The sequence below is a fragment of the Balaenoptera acutorostrata genome, chromosome 12 (genome assembly GCF_949987535.1).
Source record: "Balaenoptera acutorostrata chromosome 12, mBalAcu1.1, whole genome shotgun sequence".
Lineage (NCBI taxonomy): Eukaryota > Metazoa > Chordata > Mammalia > Artiodactyla > Balaenopteridae > Balaenoptera > Balaenoptera acutorostrata.
The window spans coordinates 64,073,857-64,098,377 of record NC_080075.1 but is presented as its reverse complement, the minus strand read 5'-3'; the positions used below and the strand labels follow the sequence as shown (position 1 = coordinate 64,098,377).

General features: G+C 40.5%; 1 protein-coding gene across 2 annotated transcripts in view; it reads left to right on the top strand.

Moving 5' to 3' along the window:
• The window catches only part of CEBPZOS (CEBPZ opposite strand), a 41,821-nt gene that overhangs the window by 9,907 nt on the left and 7,393 nt on the right, over window positions 1–24,521 (top strand). Inside the window, exons 2-4 of one of the 2 annotated variants that reach the window (XM_057557967.1) lie at window positions 105–457; window positions 18,424–18,497; window positions 19,985–20,169. In XM_057557967.1, coding sequence (XP_057413950.1) covers window positions 20,042–20,169 — 128 coding nt within the window. In that variant the 5' untranslated portion in view covers window positions 105–457; window positions 18,424–18,497; window positions 19,985–20,041. Of the gene's footprint in view, window positions 1–104; window positions 458–18,423; window positions 18,498–19,975; window positions 20,170–24,521 lie in introns of both variants that reach the window. The other variant, XM_028162438.2, reaches the window with a different exon arrangement.

Below are 24,521 nucleotides of genomic sequence, written 5' to 3'. Positions count from 1 at the left end.
AGAGGGTTGATGATAAGGAGGTCTGGGGAAAAGGATGTGGGTGATCACTTGGAATGGACAAAGAGTATGAGTGTATTGGGTTCCCTTGTGAATATTCATCAAAGGTACCCCCTGCTGAGGAGACTTTTGAGAAGCAGGTGTGCAAGAAAACTTCTGTAGATGTCAGTCAGCCTTTTCCCCAGCTCCCCCAGTGCTTACTTGTTCAACGCAAATGAAGAGCCTTCGGCAGTAGGAATGGATATGTGTGACTTCATCAACGTGGAGTTCTTGTCAAGGTTGATCTGGCTGCTGAGCACCCAGCCTTCCAACAGCAAAGACCAACACTGAGCTCCCAGCACAAGTACCCCGTACACCGAAGGAGACCAGCCTGCCACTTGGTGGTGGATGGGTTACATGGAGCCCTTCTATCATGGAGTGGGCAGGGATTTGCCCTCCTGGGAGTAAGCATTTATTCCAGGTATGGAATTGCTTTTTCTTCCTCCAGTGCTTCTGCCAGCACCATTATTGTTGGCCTTTCCAAATACCTTGTTTACCATAATGATATCTGTCAGTAAAGAACCCATTTTTTTTTCACATCTTTATTGGAGTATAATTGCTTGACAATGGTCTGTTAGTTTCTGCTGTATAACAAAGTGAATCAGCTATACATATACATTTATCCCCATTTCTCCTCCTTCTTGCATCTCCCTCCCACCCTCCCTATCCCATCCCTCTGGGGGGACACAAAACACCGAGCTGATCTCCCTGTGCTATGCGGCTGCTTCCCACTAGCTATCTGTTTTACATTTGGTAGTGTATATATGTCCATGCCACTCTCTCACTTCGTCCAGCTATCTTTCCCCCTCACCGTGTCCTCGAGTCCATTCTCTACATCTGCGTCTTTATTCCTGTCCTGCCCCTAGGTTCTTCAGAACCTTTTTTTTTTTTTTAGATTCCATATATATGTGTTAACATACAGTATTTGTTTTTCTCTTTCTGACTTACTTCACTCTGTATGACAGACTCTAGATTCATCCACCTCACTGCAAATAACTCAATTTCATTTCTTTTTATGGCTGAGTAATACTCCATTGTATATATGTGCCACATCTTCTTTATCCATTCATCTGTCGATGGACACTTAGGTTGGTTCCATGTCCTGGCTATTGTAAATAGTGCTGCATTTAACATTGTGGTACATGACTCTTTTTGAATTATGGTTTCCTCAGGGTATATGCCCAGTAGTGGGATTGCTGCGTCATATGGTAGTTCTATTTTTAGTTTTGTAAGGAACCTCCATACTGTTCGCCATAGTGGCTGTATCAATTTACATTCCCACCAACAGTGCAAGAGAGTTCCCTTTTCTCCACACCCTCTCCAGCATTTATTGTTTGTAGATTTTTTGATGATGGCCATTCTGATTGGTGTGAGGTGATACCTCATTGTAGTTTTGATTTGCATTTCTCTAATGATTAGTGGTGTTGAGCATCCTTTCATGTGTTTGTTGGCAATCTGTATATCTTCTTTGGAGAAATGTCCATTTAGGTCTTCTGCCCATTTTTGGATTGGGTTGTTTGTGTTTTTGATATTGAGCTGCTTGTATATTTTGGAGATTAATCCTTTGTCAGTTGCTTCGTTTGCATATATTTTCTCCCATTCTGAGGGTTGTCTTTCCGTCTTGTTTATGGTTTCCTTTGCTGTGCAAAAGCTTTAAGTTTCATTAGGTCCAATTTGTTTCTTCTTGTTTTTATTTCCCTTTCTCTAGGAGGTGGGTCAAAAAGGATCTTGCTGTGATGTATGTCATACAGTGGTCTGCCTATGTTTTCCTCTAAGAGTTTGATAGTGTCTGGCCTTACATTTAGGTCTTTAATCCATTTTGAGTTTATTTTTGTGTATGGTGTTAGGAAGTGTTCTAATTTCATTCTTTAACATGTAGCTGTCCAGTTTTCCCAGCACCACTTATTGAAGAGACTGTCTTTTCTCCATTGTATATCCTTGCCTCCTTTGTCATAGATTAGTTGACCATAGGTGTGTGGGTTTATCTCTGGGCTTTCTATCTTGTTCTGTTGATCTGTATTTCTGTTTTTGTGCCAGTACCATATTGTCTTGATTACTGTAGCTTTGTAGTATAGTCCAAAGTAAGGGAGTCTGATTCCTCCAGCTCCGTTTTTCTTTCTCCAGATTGCTTTGGGTATTCGGGGTCTTTTGTGTTTCCATACAAATTGTGCAATTTTTTGTTCTAGTTCTGTGAAAAATGCCATTGGTAGTTTGATAGGGATTGCATTGAATCTGTAAATTGCTTTGGGTAGTAGAGTCATTTTCACAATGTTGATTCTTCCAATCCAGGAACATGGTATATCTCTCCATCTGTTTGTATCATCTTTAATTTCTTTCATCAGTGTCTTACAGTTTTCTGCATACAGGTCTTTTGTCTCCTTAGGTAGGTTTATTCCTAGGTATTTTATTCTTTTTGTTGCAATGGTAAATGGGAGTGTTTCCTTAATTTCTCTTTCAGATTTTTCATCATTAGTGTATAGGAATGCAAGAGATTTCTGTGCATTAAGTTTGTATCCTGCTACTTTACCAAATTCATTGATTAGCTCTAGTAGTTTTCTGGTAGCATCTTTAGGATTCTGTATGTATGGTATCATGTCATCTGCAAGCAGTGACAGTTTTACTTCTTCTTTTCCAATTTGTATTCCTTTTAATTCTTTTTCTTCTCTGATTGCTGTGGCTAAAACTTCCAAAACTATGTTGAATAATAGTGGTGAGAGTGGGCAACCTTGTCTTGTTCCTGATCTTAGTGGAAATGGTTTTAGTTTTTCACCATTGAGAACGATGTTGGCTGTGGGTTTGTCATATATGCCCTTTATTATGTTGAGGTAAGTTCCCTCTATGCCTACTTTCTGGAGCGTTTTTATCATAAATGGGTGTTGAATTTTGTCAAAAGCTTTTTCTGCACCTATTGAGATGATCATATGGTTTTTCTCCTTCAATTTGTTAATGTGGTGTGTCACATTGATTGATTTGCGTATATTGAAGAATCCTTGCATTCCTGGGATAAACCCCACTTGATCATGGTGTATGATCCTTTTAATGTGCTGTTGGATTCTGTTTGCTAGTATTTTGTTGAGGATTTTTGCATCTATGTTCATCAGTGATATGGGCCTATAGTTTTCTTTTTTTGTGGCATCTTTGTCTGGTTTTGGTATCAGGGTGATGGTGGCATTGTAGAATGAGTTTGGGAGTGTTCCTCCCTCTGCTATATTTTGGAAGAGTTTGAGAAGGATGGGTGTTAGCTTTTCTCTAAATGTTTGATAGAATTCTCCTATGAAGCCATCTGGTCCTGGGCTTTTGTTTGTTGACAGATTTTTAATCACAGTTTCAATATCAATGCTTGTGATTGGTCTGTTTATATTTTCTATCTCTGCCTGGTTCAGTCTCGGAAGGTTGTGCTTTTCTAAGAATTTGTCCATTTCTTCCGGTTGTCCATTTTATTGGCATATAGTTGCTTGTAGTAATCTCTCATGATCCTTTGTATTTCTGCAGTGTCAGTTGTTACTTCTCCTTTTTCATTTCTAATTCTATTGATTTGAGTCTTGTCCCTTTTTATCTTGATGTGTCTGGCTAGTGGTTTACCAATTTTGTTTTATCTTCTCAAAGAACCAGCTTTTAGTTTTACTGATCTTTGCTATCATTTCCTTCATTTCTTTTTCATTTATTTCTGATCTGATCTTTATGATTTCTTTCCTTCTATGAACTTTGTGGTTTTTTGTTCTGCCTTCTCTAATTGCTTTAGGTGTAAGGTTAGGTTGTTTATTTGAGATTTTTCTTGTTTCTTGAGGTAGGATTTTATTTCTACAAACTTCCTTCTTAGAACTGCTTTTGCTGCATGCCATAGGTTTTGGATTGTCATGTTTTCATTGTCATTTGTTTCTAGGTATTTTTTGATTTCCTGTTTGATTTCTTCAGTGATCTCTTGGTTATTTAGTAGCATATTGTTTAGTCTCCATGTGTTTGTATTTTTTACAGTTTTTTTCCTGTAATTGATATCTAGTCTCATAGTGTTGTGGTCAGAAAAGATGCTTGATACGATTTCAGTTTTCTTAAATTTACCAAGGCTTGATTTGTGACCCAAGATATGATCTATCCTGGAGAATGTTCCATGAGCACTTGAGAAGAAAGTGTATTCTGTTGTTTTTGGATGGAATGTCCTATATATATAAATTAAGCCCATCTTGTTTAATGTATCCTTTAAAGCTTGTGTTTCCTTATTTATTTTCATTTTGGATGATCTGTCCATTGGTGAAAGTGGGGTGTTAAAGTCCCCTACTATTATTGTGTCACTGTTGATTTCCCCTTTTATGGTTGTTAGCATTTGCCTTATGTATTGAGGTGCTCCTATGTAGGGTGCATAAATATTTACAATTGTTATATCTTCTTCTTGGATTGATACCTTGATCATTATGTAGTGTCCCTCTTTGTCTCTTGTAATAGTCTTTATTTTAAAGTCTATTTTGTCTGATATGAGAATTGCTCCTCCGGCTTTCTTTTGATTTCCATTTGCATGGCATATCTTTTTCCATCCCCTCACTTTCAGTCTGTATGTGTCCCTAGGTCTGAAGTGGGTCTCTTGTAGACAGCATGTATACAGGTCTTGTTTTTGTATCCATTCAGCCAGTCTTTGTCTTTTGGTTGGAGCATGTACTACATTTACATTTAAGGTAGTTATCAATATATATGTTCCTATTCCCATTTTCTTAATTGTTTTGGGTTTGTTATTGTAAGTCTTTTCCTTCTCTTGTGTTTCCTGCCTAGAGAAGTTCCTTTAGCATTTGTTGTAAAGCTGGTTTGGTGGTGCTGAATTCTCTTAGCTTTTGCTTGTTTATAAAGGTTTTAATTTCTCTGTCGAATCTGAATGAAATCCTTGATGGGTAGTGTAATCTTGGTTGTAGGTTTTTCCCTTTCATCACTTTAAATATGTCCTGCAGCTCCCTTCTGGCTTGCAGAGTTTCTGCTGAAAGATCAGCTGTTAACCTTATGGGGATTCCCTTGTATGTTAATTGTTGCTTTTCCTTTGCTGCTTTTAATATTTTTTCTTTGTATTTAATTTTTGATAGTTTGATTAATATGTCTCTTGTCGTGTTTCTTCTTGGATTTATCCTGTATGGGACTCTCTGCGCTTCCTGGACTTGATTGACTATTTCCTTACACATATTAGGGAAGTTTTCAACTATAATCTCTTCAAATATTTTCTCAGTCCCTTTTTTTTTTCTCTTCTTCTTCTGGGACCCCTATAATTCGGATGTTGGAGCGTTTATTGTTGTCCCAGATGTCTCTGAGACTGTCCTCAATTGTTTTCATTCTTTTTTCTTTATCCCGTTCTGTGGTAGTTATGTCTAGTATTTTATCTTCCAGGTCACTTATCTGTTTTTCTGCCTCAATTATTCTGCTATTGATTTCCTCTAGAGAATTTTTAGTTTCATTTATTGTGTTGTTCATCATTGTTTGTTTGCTCTTTAGTTCTTCTAGGTCCTTGTTAAACGTTTCTTGTATTTTCTCCATTCTATTTCCAAGATTTTGGATCATCTTTACTATCATTACTCTGAATTCTTTTTCAGGTAGACTGCCTATTTCCTCTTCATTTGTTTGGTCTGGTGGGTTTTTACCTTGCTTCTTCATCTGCTGTGTATTTCTCTGTCTTCTCATTTTGCTTAACTTACTATGTTTGGGGTCTCCTTTTCGCAGGCTGCAGGTTTGTAGTTCTCATTGTTTTTGGTGTCTGCTCCCAGTGGGTAAGGTTGGTTCAGTGGGTTGTGTAGGCTTCCTGGTGGAGGTGACTAGTGCCTGTGTTCTGGTGGATGAGGCTGGATCTTGTCTTTCTGGTGGGCAGGACCACGTCAGGTGGTGTGTTTTGGGGTGTCTGTGAACTTACTATGATTTTAGGCAGCCTCTCTGCTAATGGGTTGGGTTGTGTTCCTGTTTTGCTAGTTGTTTGGCATAGGGTGTCCAGCACTGTAGCTTGCTGGTCGTTGAGTGGAGCTGGGTCTTAGCGTTGAGATGGAGATCTCTGGGAAAGCTTTCGCCATTTGATATTACATGGGGCCAGTAGGTCTCTGGTGACCAATGTCCTGATCTCGGCTCTCCCACCTCAGAGGCTCAGGCCTGACACCCGGCCAGAGCACCAAGACCCTGTCAGCCACACAGCTCAGAAGAAAAGAGAGAAAAAAAAGGAAAGAAAGAAATAAAAAAATAAATAAATACAATAAAATAAAATAATTAAAATGGAAAAATTATTAAAATTAAAAAATTAAAAAGCAATAAAGAAAAAAAGAAAGAGAGAAAGAAAAAAGAGAGCAACCAAACCAAAAAACAAATCCACCGATGATAACAAGCGCTAAAAACTATACTAAACAAAACAAAACAAAACAAAAGGACAGTCAGAACTCTAGGACAAATGGCAAAAGCAAACTATATAGACAAAAATCACACAAAGAAGTATACATATACACACTCACAAAAAGAGGAAAAGAAAAAAAAAATATATATATAAAAGGAGGAGAGCAACCAAATCAATAAACAAATCTACCAATGATAATAAGCTCTAAATACTAAACTAAGATAAACATAAAACCAGAAACAAATTAGATGCAGAAAGCAAACCCCATGTCTACAGTTGCTCCAAAAGTCCACCGCTTCAATTTTGGGATGATTCATTGTCTTTTCAGGTCTTCCACAGATGCAGGGCACATCAGGTTGATTGTGGAGATTTAATCCGCTGCTCCTGAGGCTGCTGGGAGAGATTTCCCTTTCTCTTCTTTGTTCGCACAGCTCCCGGGGTTCAGCTTTGGATTTGGCGCCCCCTCTGCGTGTAGGTCTCCTGAGGGCGTCTGTTCTGTGCCCAGACAGGACAGAGTTAAAGGAGCCGCTGATTAGGGGACTCTGGCTCCCTCCGGGGGGAGGGAGGGGTACAGAATGCAGGGTGAGCCTGCAGAGGCAGAGGTCAGCGTAACATTGCAACAGCCTGGGTCTCACTGTGTGTTCTCCCAGGGAAGTTGTCCCTGGATCATGGGACCCTGGCAGTGGCGGGCTGCACAGGCTCCCGGGAGGGGAAGTGTGGATAGTGACCTGTGCTTGCACACAGGCTTCTTGGTGGCAGCAGCAGCAGCCTTAGCATGTCATGCCCGTCTCTGGTGTCCGTGCTGATAGCCACGGCTCACGCCCGTCTCTGGAGCTCATTTAGGCGGTGCTCTGGATCCCCTCTCCTCACGCATCCCAAAACAATGGTCTCTTGGCTCTTAGGCAGGTCCAGACTTTTTCCCGGACTCCTTCCCGGCCAGCTGTGGTGCACTAGCCCCCTTCAGGCTGTGTTCACGCAGCCAACCCCAGTCTTCTCCCTGGGATCTGACCTCCAAAGCTCGAGCCTCAGCTCCCAGCCCCCACCCGCCCCAGAGGGTGAGCAGACAAGCTTCTCAGGCTGGTGAGTGCTGGTCGGCACCAATCCTCTGCAGGAATCTCTCCGCTTTGCCCTCTGCACCCCTGTTGCTGCGCTCTCCTTCGCAGCTCCAAAGCTTCCCCCCCGCCCACCGCCCGTCTCCCCCAGTGAAGGGGCTTCCTAGTGTGTGGAAACTTTTCCTCCTTTACAGCTCCCTCCCAGAGGTGCAGGTCCTGTCCCTATTCTTTTGCCTCTGTTTTTCCTTTTTTCCTTTACCCTACCCAGGTACGTGGGGAGTTTCTTGCCTTTTGGGAAGTCTGAGGTCTTCTGCCAGCGTTCAGTAGGTGTTCTGTAGGAGTTGTTCCACGTGTAGATGTAGTTTTGATGTATTTGTGGGGAGGAAGGTGATCTCCACGTCTTACTCCTCTGCCATGTTGAAGGCACCCCTGTATCTTTTTTTTTAAACCAACAAAACTCCATGCAATTAAATACCCTAACAGAACCTGAAAATACAGAGTCACTTAAATATCTGAGAAATATTTTATGAGAGAAATTCTTGTCAGTATAAGAACTCTGTGTTTGATTCTTTTTTTGTAATCTACTTCTACTGATAATTTAAAAAATGAAGCTACCTGTTGAATCTGCCAGGGTGATGGCTTTTATCTTAAAATCAGACCTTTAGTATATGTTATTTGTGTGGGGAGAGCTAAGGCTTTGCTTATTTCCATGCTTGTAGGGGTCATTCACTGCTCGGTCACATTATTTCAAGCAATAAAATGATATTTAGACATTTATAGCCAATTGTTCTGTGAAAAGTTAGTAGAGATCCCAACTCAAGCAAGAGGGCAAAGAATGACTTAAAAAAATTTTTTTAAATCAGTGATATGGGTCCAAGTGATGATTAGTAGTCATAATACTTGATTTATATCAAATTACACTTTTCAGTTTTGGAAGTGCTTTTACATTTATTCACAACAGTCCTCTCAGGTAGATATTGTAATGCCCATTTTAGAGATTAACAAGAGGCTTTGAGGTTTTAAGTGCTTTGTGCAAAAATCACACAGATGGTAATTTTCTGATTAAGTGATAGAGTGCCATTTCCACTAAACTGCATGGTGAAAAGTCACTTAAAGACATGAGAGAAATCTTAGAGTTCCTAAAAAGATTAGAAAAATATCCAGGGGGAAAATGGAGGTTAATTGTAATAAAACTAGATAAACGTATGATAAACGTAGATATGTTCATGAAAATATGTGATATAGCCAAACTGTAAGCAATGTAAAGACAAGATATAGATATATGTTAAGATAAAATATATATAGTTTAGGAAAATTTTCTGTAAAGTGAATTACTGTTAAATGAAGCTTATCTTCTCACTCGTTTCCATTTTAAAATAAAAGGCACATTGCATAGGAAAGTATCTTTGGGTATGATGAAATAACAATTAAAATGCAAAAAGTACTTTTAAAAATACCCAAAGAGAAAAATAAACATTTCTGATAAATTATAGGTATCAAAAGACTTCGAAACCCAAAATACTACACTGAGTTAAAACATTTTCCAGAGACACTGGAGCTAGAATCATGTCTCACTGACGTTGTAGAACATTTTAATGCTAATTTAGATGGTTCTAGAAGACTTCCTTGGTTTTAAAAATCATCTGGATCTTTTTACTAAAGCTGGGAATTACCTTAACAGGAAGTGCAACTTTTTATTTCATATTAGAGCTAAAATTTAGAATGCAAGTACCTGAATACAGAAGCAGCACTTCGTTTTACCTTCACACTGAAGTACATGTAAAACAGGAAGAAACATGGGCAAGGAACAGGAACACCAGGTTTCCCATGAGGTGAAAGAGAGGTTCCGAGAGTATTGGGTGCTTAAACTCAGAGTCAAGTCTTGGCATATCAAAATCTTAATAAAGATTTGTCAAATTAATAAAATTAGAAATGAAAAAGGAGAAGTTACAACTGACACCACAGAAATACAAAGGATCGTAAGAGACTACTACAAGCAGCTATATGCCAATAAAATGGACGACCTGGAAGAAATGGAAAAATTCTTAGAAAGGTATAACCTTCCAAGACTGAAACAGGAAGAAATAGAAAATATGAACAGACCAATCACAAGTAATGAAATTGCAACTGTGATTAAAAATCTTCCAACAAAAGTCCAGGACCAGATGGCTTCACAGGTGAACTCTATCAAACATTTAGAGACGAGCTAACACCTGTCCTTCTCAAACTCTTCCAAAAAATTGCAGGGGAAGGAACACTCCCAAGCTCATTCTACAAGGCCACCATCACTCTGATACCCAAACCAGACAGAGGTATCCCAGAAAAAGAAAATTACAGGCCAATATTACTGATGAACATAGATGCAGAAATCCTCATCAAAGTACTGGCAGACAGAATCCACCAACATATCAAAAGGATCATACAGCACGCTCAAGTGGGATTTATCCCAGCAATGCAAGGATTCTTCAATATATGCAAATCAATCAATGTGATACACCATATTAACAAATTGAAGAATAAAAACCACATGATCATCTCAATAGATGCAGAAAAAGCTTTTGACAAACTTTAACATCCATTTATGATAAAAACTCTCCAGAAAGTGGGCATAGAGGGAAACTACCTCAACATAATAAAGGCCATATATGACAAATCCACAGCAAACATCATTCTCAATGGTGAAAAACTGAAAACATTTCCTCTAAGATCAGGAACAAGACAAGGATGTCCAGTCTTGCCACTATTGTTCAATATAGTTTTGGAAGTCCTAGCCATGGCAATCAGAGAAGAAAAAAAAAAAAAGAAAGGAATCCAAATTGGGAAAGAAGTAAAACTATCACTGTTTGCAGATGACATGATACTATACATAGAAAATCCTAAAGATGCTACCAGAAAACTACTAGAGCTCATCAATGAATCTGGTAAAGTTGCAGGATACAAAATTAATGCACAGAAATCTCTTGCATTCCTATGCACCAACAATGAAACATCAGAAAGAGAAATTAAGGAAACAATCCCATTTACCATCACAACAAAAAGAATAAAATACCTAGGAATAAACCTACCTAAGGAGGCAAAAGACCTGTACTCAGAACACTGTAAGATACTGATGAAAGAAATCAAAGATGACACAAACAGATGGAGAGATATACCATGTTCTTGGATTGGAAGAATCAATACTGTGAAAATGACTACACTACCCAAAGCAATCTACAGATTCAGTGCAATTGCTATCAAATTGCCAGTGGCATTTTTTACAGAATTAGAACAAAAAATTTCGCAATTTGTATGGAAACACAAAAGACCGTGAATAGCCAAAGCAATCTTGAGGAAGAAAAACGGAGCTGGAGGAATCAGGCTCTCTGACTTCAGACTATACTACAAAGTTACATTAGTCAAGACAATATGGTAGTGGCACAAAAACAGAAATATAGATCAATGGAACAGGATAGAAAGCCCAGAAATAAACCCACGCACATATGGTCAACTAATCTATGACAAAGGAGGCAAGGATATACAATGGAGACAAGACAGTCTCTTCAATAAGTGGTGCTGGGAAAACCGGACAGCTACATGTAAAAGAATGAAATTAGAACACTCCCTAACACCATACAGAAAAATAAACTCAAAGTGGATTAAAGACCTAAATGTAAGGCTAGATGCTATAAAACTCTTAAAGGAAAATATAGGCAGAACACTCTTTGACATGAATTGCAGCAAGATCTTTTTCGATCCACCTCATAGAGTAATGAAAATTAAAACAAAAATAAACAAATAGGATATAATTAAACTTCAAAGCTTTTGCACAGCAAAAGAAACAATAAAGAAAACAAAAAGACAACCCTCAGAATGGGAGAAAATATTTGCAAATGAAGCAATCGACAAGGGATTAATCTCCAAAATATACAAACAGCTCATGCAGCTCAATATCAAAAAAACAAATAACCCAATCAAAAAATGGGCAGAAGATCTAAACAGACATTTTTATAAAGAAGACATATAGATGGCCAAAAAGCACATGAAAAAATGCTCAACATCACTAATTATTAGAGAAATGCAAATCGAAACTGCAATGAGGTATCACCTCACACCAGGCAGAATGGCCATCATCAAAAAATCTACAAACAATAAATGCTGGAGAGGGTGTGGAAAAAGGGAACCCTCCTATACTGTTGGTGGGAATGTAAATTGGTACAGCCACTATGGAGAACAGTATGGAGGTTCCTTAAAAAACTAAAAATAGAGCTACCATATGACCCAGCAATCCCACTCCTGAGCGTATACCCGCAGAAAACCATAATTCAAAATGATGCATGCACCCCAATGTTCATTGCAGCACTATTTACAATAGCCAGGACATGGAAGCAACCTGAATGTCCATCAATGGAAGAATGGATGAAGAAGATGTGATACATATATAGAATGGAATATTACTCAACCATAAAAAAGAACAAAATAATGCCATTTGCAGCAACATGGATGGACCTAGAGATTGTCATACTGAGTGAAGTAAGTCAGACACAGAAAGATAAATATCATATGATACAGCTTATATGTGGAATCTAAAAAACAGGGTATAAATGAACTTATTTACTAAACAGAGTTAGAGTCACGGATGTAGAAAACAAACTTATGGTTATTAGGGGATAAGGGCGGGGAGAGGGATAAATTGGGAGATTGGGACTGACATATACACACTACTATATATAATATAGATAACTAATAAGTGTTAGCACAGGGAACTCTACTCAATACGCTGTAATGTCTATATGGGAAAAGAATCAAAAAAAAAAAAAAGAGTGGATATATGTACATGTATAACTGATTCACTTTGCTGTACACCTGAAACTAATACAACATTTTAAATCAACTCCAATAAAAATTGAAAAAAAAATCTTAATCAGGAATAAAAATTCTTCCTAGTGTCAGTAAGCAATATCCTGGGAAGTTCCCTACTTACAAAAGCTTTGTGTTACAAAGGTTTGTTTGGGAATTAAAATGGTGAAACAATCATATAAACAACGTAAAAATGTATAAGCCAGCATTCCCAACCCTATTTCAATCATAAGAGAAACCTGTTTATCTCTCATAGGTAACAACACAGGCGAATAAAATAATAGTGGTTACATTGGTAAGGTGAGTAATAACAGGTAAGATAACCTGTGATCCACAGTGTAATATATTTTTTTTTTGTAAAGCTATTTTAATTAATTAATTAATTAATTAATTTATGGCTGTGTTGGGTCTTCGTTTCTGTGCGAGGGCTTTCTCTAGTTGCGGCAAGTGGGGGCCACTCTTCATCGCGGTGCGCGGGCCTCTCACTCTCGCGGCCTCTCTTGTTGCGGAGCACAGGCTCCAGACGCGCAGGCTCAGTAGTTGTGGCTCACGGGCCTAGTTGTTCTGTGGCATGTGGGATCTTCCCAGACCAGGGCTCGAACCCGTGTCCCCTGCATTGGCAGGCAGATTCTCAACCACTGCACCACCAGGGAAGCCCCCTGTAATACATTTTTAAAAGAGAAATTGGAAAGCTGTATAAATATTAGCACCATTTTTAAAGGTGATGGTAAACACGCTCTTTAGAGAAAAAGTTACCCAGTGGCCTGAGTAGCAGAAATCAATGAGGCTGTTCATTGGCCTGTCCGTTTCTTACCTAGGAAAACACTTCTTAAAACTCCTGTCCACTCATCCTGAGCTGGCCCTGGCTGAGCCCATCTCTGCTGGGCTTATGACTCTCCAGGCCCTGATGCCTCCTGAGGTTGCAGCCAACCAGATCCAGGAGTCAGCATTTACCTCCCCACCCAACTCCCAAGTCCCTGAACACCTCATTTACAATATATTTTTCTGTTACTTCGGCCCAATCCATGGAAATGAGTTTCCTTCCACTTAGGATCCAACTTTGAAGTTTGTATTTGTCATCATGGCAAGTGTCTCCCTCTCTTTCCAGATACTGTTTCCTAACTCCCTAAGGACTTTATTTTTAGTACATAAGAGTTCTTCTGTCTGCCTGTTGGGAGTCTTGGTGGTGAGCACTTCTGAAAATTCTGCTGAGACTGTAGTTCCCCCTTGGATACAGTCTTCCCTTCCCAGATGTGTTTCTGGTATGTCTAAGTGTGGAGTGGGGATGGACCTCCTCTCACCTGTTCTGTCCAGGCACTAAAATCCTGAGGCAGACCCTCCCTCCCCCTCTTTTCTTGTCTTCCCTGGCAGGGAGCACAACATCCTGTCTCACACCCAGGCTCTAGTTAGTTTCATTGATAAGGTGAATAAGGACATGCAGTAAGGCAAGTAATAACAGCTAGGATGACCTGTTACACCCTTCACACACACTCTAATAGTTTAATCGTTTGTAAAATGGTGATAAGGTTATTTTGCAACGAAATGAGATAATTCCTGAAAAGTGCTGGGATTATATGATAAGCACATAATAAATTGCAATAATTATTAGTGTTGTGTTTTCTTTTACTTTTTTTTTTCTTTTTTTTTTGAGGTCTATTCTTTTATTTGTTACAGGAGTGGGTTTGGGGAAGTTTTTTTTTTTGACACTTTTATTATTTAATACTGAGTCTGTTGAACATGACTTTTTTAAAATTTATTTTTTATTGAAGTATAGTTGAAGGTGTTGTATTTTCTGAACTCAAAACTAAAAAATTCCCCAAATGAAAAAAATCTTTCTATGATAATTTGCTATAAGTTTAAAGACTCTTTTGTACCAACCTGATATTTTTCTGGGTCCCCATATTCAAGAACTGGGAATTCTGGATATTCATACTTTTTTTTTTTTAGAATCAGCAAAGATTAATTCACTAATGATGTGGAGAACCTATAAGAAACCTATAGGTTTGGAACCTATAAGAAAAATCAGAGAATCAAAGCTCATTAAGGGGGCTTCCCTGGTGGTGCAGTGGTTAAGAATCCGCCTGCCAATGCAGGGGACATGGGTTCAAACCCTGTTCTGGGAAGATCCCACATGCCGCGGAGCAACTAAGCCCATGCGCCACAACTACTGAGCCTGCACTCTAGAGTCTGTGCTCCGCAACAAGAGAAGCCACCGCAATGAGAAACCTGCGCACCGCAACAAAGAGTATCCCCTGTTTGCCACAACTAGAGAAAGCCCACGCGCAGCAATGAAGACCCAACGCAGCCAAAAATAAATAAATAAAAAAAATTTATATATAAAATAAGAACATTCAAAGCGCATTAAGGAGTCTTGATATAACAAAGGCATGTTACTTTAACGTACATATCATAGAAATTAAAATCTACAGCGATTCCCTGATATGTACAATTGATTCTTCTGCATTCAGAATAACCTGGGCTGTGGAAAGAAGCAGAACTTTATGGAAAATACCATTTACTTATATTGGTGTAAAAATCAAATTATCTTATTTCTCAAATTTCTCCTTTAACAAGAGACAGTGCTTCTTTTTAAATCTAGAATATTTTCCTTACAGAACAATGTTATACTATAGAAATGATTGTTTATTGTATGTCATATATTTTACCTTAAATTAATGAATATTTTCTACAGGAGCATATAATTTTGATTTTTATAAAAACCCAGCATCAATTAAGAAAAAGAAAATATGAAATGGAGTTGGCTTTAATAAACAGAGATGAAATAACAGTTAAAAAATATCAAAAGTAGACTGTGTAAAATAGAGTAATTTAGTTTCTTAACACCTTATCCTCCACTGATGAAGGACCATTGTAAAACTGGTTTGAGAAACTGGAAGATTGGTGTTTGATCCTGAAAAATAACCTATTACATGGAAGGCATAGAAGTCTATAGACGTGGGCATGCTTGTCGTCAGTCAAAAATCAAGATGAAAATCTTGACTACTCTCAGTGCTCCGTGGCAACTGGACTTCCCACATCCCTGCTTTTCTTTGCTAACCCCGCCACGCAGCTCCTTCTATACTCCTCACCCATCATGTTCTTTTCACGCAGACCTCCTCCCTCAGACACTGGGGTTTCTAAATCTAGCAGTTCTAGTCATGGATTTTACAAGCTCGGTTTTGACCCATCTTGGCCATCCTTCTCACCAATTTCTGGCTTCATGCAGAGATGAACTGCCCTCCTCCCACCTTCTCCTTGCACTTTCCCCACCTACTCACTGTGAAAAAGTGCCCTTGTAGAAAAGGATTTGTTAGTTACCACACTTTGGATAAGATGCTAGCACTATGTCATCGCTTCTGGCTTCAAAGGTTTCCAAGGCTTGGAAAGTCTCTGAGGTGCACATGATGATTGGGTAAGGGGTCCCCGGATAGGTGAAAAACAGGAGTGACGGTGCATTTTCTTTTGATTTTTCCAAAGCTTCATCAATGTAGTCAATAAATTTGGAATTAGCAGTCATGCTGGCTCCCTGCTAAAGAACCTGCTCTTTGATTGTCCAGGGACAGTGGTAGCTTTTAATGGGGCTTTTCAGGAGGTGGAATAAAGGGCTCCTCCCATTCACATGAGAAAGAAATAACTTAATTCTCATCCACCCCCACCCCAGCTTTCTGCATACCCACCTCTGACGAAAGGCACACTGCAGGTGCAAAACAGGCTGAGGATCAGGGGATATTACCCCAAGGGTTGATTATATTACCGTTATAGGCAACCCTGCCAAGGAAAGTAAGAGTAGAATCTCTTAATAGATGATAATAGATATTAAATATCTAACACATAGTTATTTAATTGAATCAGGTATAAAATTTTCCTATTAGCAAAAAGCAATTTATGGGTGAAAACTCTCCTTGGTTAATAGCTTTGAACATACATCCTCCATGGTGTGATGCAGGGGTGGAAAAATTTTCCCTTCTTCTAGGTTTTTTGGATCGTCTAATAATTAAATTGATATAAGATCAACAGGAGAAAAAACAAAATTACGTACTTAATGGGGGTTCCATTATAATATGTAGACTCAAAAGGCCATCAGGTAATTGAAGCTTATGTAACACCCTGAGTTTAGGAAAGGGTAGGGGTTTGGGAATACAAAGGGGAGGAAAGCCACTCACACAAGCTAGAGGAGATGTTTGGAGAACTAGGGTTGCCCTGTTTTGCAGGTAAGTTTTTTAGGTAAAAACGTATCCCTGGTAATATGTCTCTTCCTGTACAGCCCTTCTTTCCAATGTAAACTTAGGTAATTGAGGGGGAAAGTAAAGAGCTGTTCCTGAATCTGCTGGGTTTTTAAATTCCCTTTAGCTCAAAATAATCCTCATACCAAAGTGGCATGTTTTGGGGTGGCAAAACCTGGTCCCCTTCAGTAGTGACAAGGAAGTGATGGAATTGCTCGGTAATGTAGTGGGGTGGAAAAGAGGCAACCCTAGGCACCAGTCTCAGATCTGTCATTTCCTGCCTCAATAGACTTAGAAGTCTGCAGACCCGAGTTTGAATCTCGGCTCTACCACTTACTAGTTGTGTTTTTTTTGTTTGTTTTATTGAAGTAGAGTTGATTTACAATGTTGTGTTAGTTTCAGGTATACAACAAAGTGATTCAGTTTTTTTTCAGATTCTTTTCCATTATAGGTTATTACAAGATACTGAATATAGTTCCCTGTACTATACAGGGTCCTTGTCGTTCATCTATTTTGTATATACTACTGTTTATCGATTTTATATATAGTAGAGTGTTTCTGGTAATCCCAAACTCCTAATTTATCCCTCTCTCCCCCCTTTTACCTTTGGTAACCGTAAATTTGTTTTTTTATGTCTGTGAATCTCTTTCTGTTTTGTAAATAAGTTCATTTGTATCATTTTTTAAAATTCCACATATAAGTGATATCATATGATATTTGTCTGTCTGTCTTACTTCACTCAGTATGGTAATCTTTAGGTCCATCCATGTTGCTGCAAATGGCAATATCTCATTCTCTTTTATGTCTGAGTAGTATTCCATTGTATATATACTACATCTTCTTTATCCATTCATCTACTGATAGATACGTGGTTTGCTTCCATGTCTTGGCATTGTAAATAGTGCTGCTATGAATATTGAGGTGCATGCATCTTTTCAAATTAGAGTTTTCGTCTTTTCTGGGTATATGCCCAGAAGTGGGACTGCTGGATCATATGGCAACCCTATTTTTAGTTTTTTAAGGAACCTCCATACTGTTCTCCATAGTGGCTGCACCATTCCTACCAACCGTGTAGGAGGGTTCCCTTTTCTCCACACTCTCTCCAGCATTTGTTTTTTGTTTTTTTTTTAATTTTTTATATATTTATTTTTGGCTGTGTGGCGTTTTCATTGCTGTGCGTGGGCTTTCTCTAGTTGCGGCAAGCGGGGGCTACTCTTTGTTGCGGTGTGCGAGCTTCTCATTGCGGTGGCTTCTCTTGGTGCAGAGCATGGGCTCCAGGCACGTGGGCTTCAGTAGTTGTGGCTCGTGGGCTCAGTAGTTGTGGCTCGTGGGCTCTAGAGCACAGGGTCAGTAGTTGTGGCGCACGGGCTTAGTTGCTCTGTGGCATGTGGGATCTTCCCAGACCAGGGCTCGAACCCTTGTCCCCTGCATTGGCAGGCGGATTCTTAACCACTGCGCCACCAGGAAAGCCCTCAGCATTTGTTATTTATACCTTTTTTGATGATGACTAGCTGTGTTATTTTGAGCTCATAATACACCTTCAAATGTATATGTAAAATAGAGATAATGAAAGCTGCCTTTCCTGACCTATTTAACAATAGAGTTTTATGATTCCTAGAAGGGAGATGCTTTGTCAGGGGAGCACACAATGCAACGGTGTCTCCTGTCCTCTCAATCCATGCCCTGCTAGTTCAAGGTCCCTGGAGTGAGAAGCTCACTCTCTGTGACACAGTTTTTCCGCAGCAATGCTCTCTTCTTTTTCCTTTGGATGAATTGGACTATGATCTCCGCCTCCTTTGCAGCTTGGTATGGCCTTGGGGCTAGTGAGAAGTGAGCGGAAGTAGTGTGTGCAAACTCATGGTCAGGACCTTGACACAGGAAGTTGATTGTTCTCTAATTTTTCTCTCTCCCCTTTCCAATACCTGGAGGACAGATGTGATGCTTGCAAGACAGACTTGCTAATTCAGAGGAAAACAGCACTCCAGGGGATGGTAGATACAGGAAGTGGTGAGTCACCCTCCCAACACCCACCCTACATATAACAAACCTCCTGAACTGTGTGTGAAAGAATACAATTATCTATCTTGTTACAGCCACTGGATTTTTGCAGTCTCCTTGTGACAGCAGTTTAGCCTGTATCCTATCTAGTACACTTTCGGGGTCAAAATGTACTCTCTTTGGCTTCTTCTTAAGTCAAGTTTCCATAAACATCTACTGAGCTTTTTTTCTTCTTTCTCGCATTCTCTTCTCCATGTCATTCTTCTTACTCTTCCTCCATTTTTTTTTCACTAACGCTATGAACATATATATTTTTTTTGAATATAGTTTTTTGAAAACTGTATTTACCTTTCTCTGAAGTAACGCTAACACTGACAAAGTTAACTCCTAGTTGTGCGTAGTTACCTAGCTGCTACAGTCATTCATATATCATTTAAAATAATACCCAACATTATTGATCACTTGCATGTAGCAGACATCCTGCCAAGCCTGTAACATTACATGGATGGCTTAATGTAGCTTCACAATAGCCCTGTGAAATCGGTGTTACTATTGTTACCATTTTACACGGGGGTTAATTGGAGTTTTACAGAGGCAGAGTCAGCCATTTGAGGAGCTGGGGTTGGAATGCAGGCAGTGAAGCTGAGTCACCTGGCAAAAGATAATTACAGCAAGATCTCTCTTAGAGCCCCCAGTGTAGTTGTCAGTATTACTGCATTCTTCGTGCTTCTTTACCTGCTGTGAGAAAGAAGGCCGCGAGGCTTTTCACTGAAATAAAAACACCTTACCTCCTGAGGAGACAGATTTTTATGACAAGTCATAAAATTCCCTGGATTCTAAAACATTTTAATTAATAACAGCATTTTTGGACAAACACTATATTAAATGTATCTGTCGATTGTGAGATGCATTCCAATTTCAGAAATGTAAACATACGGAAGCATGTGCATCATAGAATTGAGGAAATTTTACCTGTCAACATAAAGTGTCTTAGTGAGGCAGGTGGTGGATGTGAGAGAGGAAATTTTAATCTCCGTTTTACTGAAGGGAAAGAACTGACCCAGGGGGATTCCTAGTTAAGAATGGGTATCTAGGTTTCATTATATTTGTGATTATTTTTTTAAGGTTTGTAAAATTAAAATATTTGAGTGTCTTGCTGTTTTTCTGTTTCCATACAGCACTCCCCCTTGAAGGTCTTATTACATTACATTATAATAGGATGTTATTCAGTGTAGGTGGGACGGTTGTGTATTTCAGAATCTCCCTCCCAAATAAAGAAAAGGTGTAAGACTGGACCCCCTGCCAAGCTGCTTAGTGGGATTGTCCCTTATATTCTAAAGAGTCTGTTTCCCTGGGGAAGGTAGAATTTAAGACATTAATTCAAACAGTGACATTAAAAAAAAACATGGCTGGATCCTAATGTCTGTAATTATAGGAGGATTTGGGGGCTGTCTGGAATTGGTAACGTGAGCTCTGATTCTTGTTAGTCTCCTTAGGTTCACAGCAACCTGTCAACCTTACAATTCTGAGTACTTGACTCTTAATTGTCTGGCATGCATGATTGCAAAATAACCCAGATTGGATCATGCATTTGCACTGGTGAGCCTTTGACTGCAGGTGGGCCTGATGTTCTGCGAAATTCCAGCTTCCCGTTTGGCTCCTGGATCCACCCAGGCCTGAGGTAAGTGGTGGTGGACCTCTCAGATGGTGCTGCCATGGCTTGGCTCTTGGCTCTGGTGGCAGCGGCCTGGGAGGCTTATTATATTTTATTTTATTTATTTATTTTATTTTTGGCTGCATTGGGTCTTCGTTGCGGTGCGCGGGCTTCTCATTGCGGTGGCTTCTCTTATGGAGCACGACCTCTAGAGCGCAGGCTCAGTAGATGTGGCGCCCGGGGCCCAGTTGCTCCGCGGCATGTGGGACCTTCCTGGACCGGGGCTCGAACCCGTGTGCCCTCTATTGGCAGGCGGATTCTTAACCACTGCGCCACCAGGGAAGTTCCATGGGAGGCTTCTTTAAATCTCCTTTACACAGACGGAGAGGGGAGAGGGGAGAGGGGAGAGGGGAGGGAGGGAGAGAGGGAGAGAGGGAGAGGGAGAGAGGTGTGTGTGTGGAGAGAGAGCACAAGCACAGGTGATTTTTAAAAAGTCTAAGGTGATTGAAATCAAGGCTGATGAGTAAAGCAGGGATTATGTAGCGGGGAGCTCCTGTGTGCCGATTGGCCCAAGGCTGGTTTTTAGGGGCAGGTAAACTGGCCCTTCCTGTACCATCTTCCTCTCTACGTAGTGGGGTGCCCCTTCAGATTAAGTTGTGTTTTTGGCTTTTTTCCCTCTTCTTTAGCAAGAGAAGTGCTACTTCTCAGTGCAGTTCAGGATTGAAATTTACCTTGGAATCCGATATGTAGGGAGAGGGGTGTAACCTCTGTATTTGGGGACTTTACTAAAAACTGGCTCGCCTCATCAGAAGTTGACCATGAGGAGGTCAGGAATGGAGTCCATGAAAAGTGGATGCTGGAAACATTCAGGACCCAGAACGGTTTATCTGGTAACACTTTGGTCTCCTAGACTGAGGGTGATGGAGAACCACTCCACTCCAGAGGCCGGCCGCCAGCAGAGCCGGGGTCCTGCTCCCACCGCCCCTGCTTCGGGGACAGTGCCCCAGAGACCACAGCTCTCCACTGCTCTGTGCCCTGGGACATCTGAAGGCAAGGCTAGGCCAACCCCAAGTGCCTGGGCCCCTCTTGTCCAGTAGGTGCCCTTTAGCAACCAGCAGCAGTGGGTTATCTAGAGTAAAATTTCCTAGGTACTTGGTTTTTATATTTTCGTTTGTTTGTTTGTTTTTAATTGAAGTATTTATTTACAATGTTGTGTTAGTTTCAGGTGTGCAGCAAAGTGATTCAGTTCTACATACACATATATCTATTTTTTTTTCAGATTCTTTTCCTATAGGTTATTACAAAATATTGAGTGTAGTTCCCTGTGCTATACAGTAGGTCCTTGTTGGTTATCTATTTTATATATAGTAGTGTGTATATGTTAATTGCAAACTCCTAATTTATTCTTGTTAATGCAGAGATCCCTGCTGCCCTTGCATTTGTGACCATTATAGCAGACTGGAACTTTAGCCAGCTTCTGTGCCTCAGGCATGATGCAGCAAGGAGGACTTTTTCCTGGCCACTTGCATCCCTCTGCTAGGGTTAGCATATCAGGACCACCCTGGGAATGTGGACCCTTTGGGAGGGGTGCTGGAGACTTGGAGGAGGATGGACGGGACTTCTGAATGGGAGAGCTTGAGCATTTGCATTCTGGGGTTAGGGCTGGGGCAGGTCAGTTACCTTCTCGCCCGGATTATGTAGAGGCACAGCCCTTATACCTGCTACTTGTGAGTCCCTCCACTTGACGCTTGTGAGAATCAGTGCCACTTTGTAAACCTGCCACCAGAGTCTCTCCCACCTCCCCCAACATCCTCTGCCTTCCACTCCAATTCAGTGATCCAGTCAGCTTGGTAAGAGTCTCCACTAGAGTCTTGTCTAGTTGTCAATTAACAACCTCCATTAATTAATTTATATACATTCCCCAGTGGAAGTGATTGAGTTTCTGTGCAATTATTTTAGTCTTTGTTATCAAGCTTTTTTAAAAAAATTTTTTATTTATTTATTTATGGCTGTGTTGGGTCTTCGTTTCTGTGCGAGGGCTTTCTCTGGTTGCGGCAAGTGGGGGCCACTCTTCATCGCGGTGCGCGGGCCTCTCACTATCGTGGCCTCTCTGGCTGCGGAGCACAGGCTCCAGATGCGCAGGCTCAGCAATTGTGGCTCACGGGCCCAGTCGCTCCGCGGCATGTGGGATCTTCCCAGACCAGGGCTTGAACCCGTGTCCCCTGCATTGGCAGGCAGATTCTCAACCACTGCGCCACCAGGGAAGCCCCTATCAAGCTTTTTAATTTTCTTTCTTTTTTCAGTCTGAACCATTCCAGTTACCTTCCTAATTTGTTTTGTCATCCTGGTTCCTTTAACACTGAAGCTCTAATATTTCAAACCAACATAGCAGGGCCTGGCAGCTCAAGGCATTGAGTAGTGCCTTAAGTGATGTATACCAATATCTATGTATCTATATATTAAATAAGTTGCTGGAAGTCATAGGGGTTGCTTTTAAAATGAGAAATATTTATTGTGGATGAGTCTTTGAATGGGAATGAATCTCTAAAGATTGTGCATGTCCTGGTTGGAGAGAAAAGGGAACCTCAACAGAGTAGGTAACGCCTGCGGGGTGGAGGTCTGAAAAGTTTTGAGAAAAATAGGTTATGACAGCAAAAACAATAACAGACAAAATAAAAAGCATCTTAGTACTAAAAGAGATCTTAGGAAAGCTCGAGAGAAAGTCAGACACAAAATGCTAATAAAATGGAGGTTCAAGCCAGAGACAGTTTCTATAGAGCAGATAGAAGAGATCAAAAGATTGTACAAAGCCCAGACGTTAAGAGGACACCAGTAGCGGGAGGGATGGTTTGGGGCTCTGGATCTGTGTAGCCCTGGGTGACTTTGACTAATAATGACATGCTTTAAACGAATATAGCTTATGCATCCATATTTCTCACATGTATCTATCACATTTATGATTGTTCAGTTGTGCCAATGAACCATATCAGCTGGACTGTGAGGGTGACCACAAACTGGGTCTCCTCTTGGTGGGTGTCAGACCAAAAGACACAATCAAGCCGAAGATCAGGAGAAGGAAGGACTTATTACTTGCAGTGAGGAGAACACCAGGGACCTTTCCCAAAGCAGTGTCTCCCTGAACAGCAAGACTGGGGAAGTTTTAAGCTAAGAGGGCGCATGCATATTCATGAAGAGGTTTGGGTGGTATATGCATGTTCATGAAGGGGCTTGAACAGAGGAGAATTCAGCATAGAATTGGGGCACAGGTTGACAGAATCCAAGCTTTAGCTGATTGAAGTCACAAGCATCAGAAAAGGTCAACATCATCTTCTTTAGGTTCCAGTTGATCTGGTGGTTGAGTGGGTTTTGAATTCTGCAAAACAGCTCAAGAATATGCTTCAGGCTAACCTTTACCACTGAAACAGAACTGGGAGTCTTTACAACCTGATTTATTATCTTGCTATTGTTCCTTCTCTTGCCCCATAACAGTCATTTTGTTCCCTTAAGATTATTAATTACTGAGAACTGTTCAAGGGCAAGCATTGTGGCCAGGCTTGGATCACAAAATGGCTTAGGCCAAAAATGGCTTCTCTTATGTCAAGAAAGCCATGCCTGCTTCTCTTTCTCCAGGGACCCCCTACCCTATCTGCTCACAGGGGTTGGGTAAGAAAATTGAGGCAGTCACAGAAAGCTTCTCAGGGGCATTTCCTTTACCTGGCATTGACAAAGCTCCAACTATTACACCTTCATGGATCCCTCAAATCAGAAGCAAGACCCTAATCACTGTGTACTCTTCATTAGTTATTTGTGGATATATTTTACCCCCCCATTAGACTGTAACTTCAGTGAAGGTAGATCTGTGTCTAACTGTTTTGGGTATTTCAGGCTTTGTCATGCACATGTTTACGGTCAGCGTTCAAGATGGCTGCTCTCTTGCTCTCTACATCCCCTGCTCGACCAGTCCCTGCTTCACTCACATGACTATCCAATCCTCTTAGTTATAGGGCTTAATTAGTAACTGCCTACTTGCTTGCACCCGGCCTCAGCTGCTGGTTTCCCTGATGGGCCAACCTGATGTGAATTCCACCTGTAAATGGTAGCCTCCTTCACCCCCTCCCTTCCAAAGTAGCGAAGATTGCTGCCATGTTCTGTCCACTCTCTGCCACACACGGTGGGGTGTTGCTCCAGGACCTTGCTTCAGATGTGTAAGATCTGCTGTCTGTAATCTATTGATGTCTCTGTTGCTGTCTCCAGGCTGTTTCTTCGGTTTCCAGGCTGGCAACTACAAAGCTTGCAGGCCTGCGGGTTGTAGCCCAACAACATGGAACCTTCATAGACCTTTACATTCCTTTTCTCCTCCTCCTCCCCTTTCCCCTGTT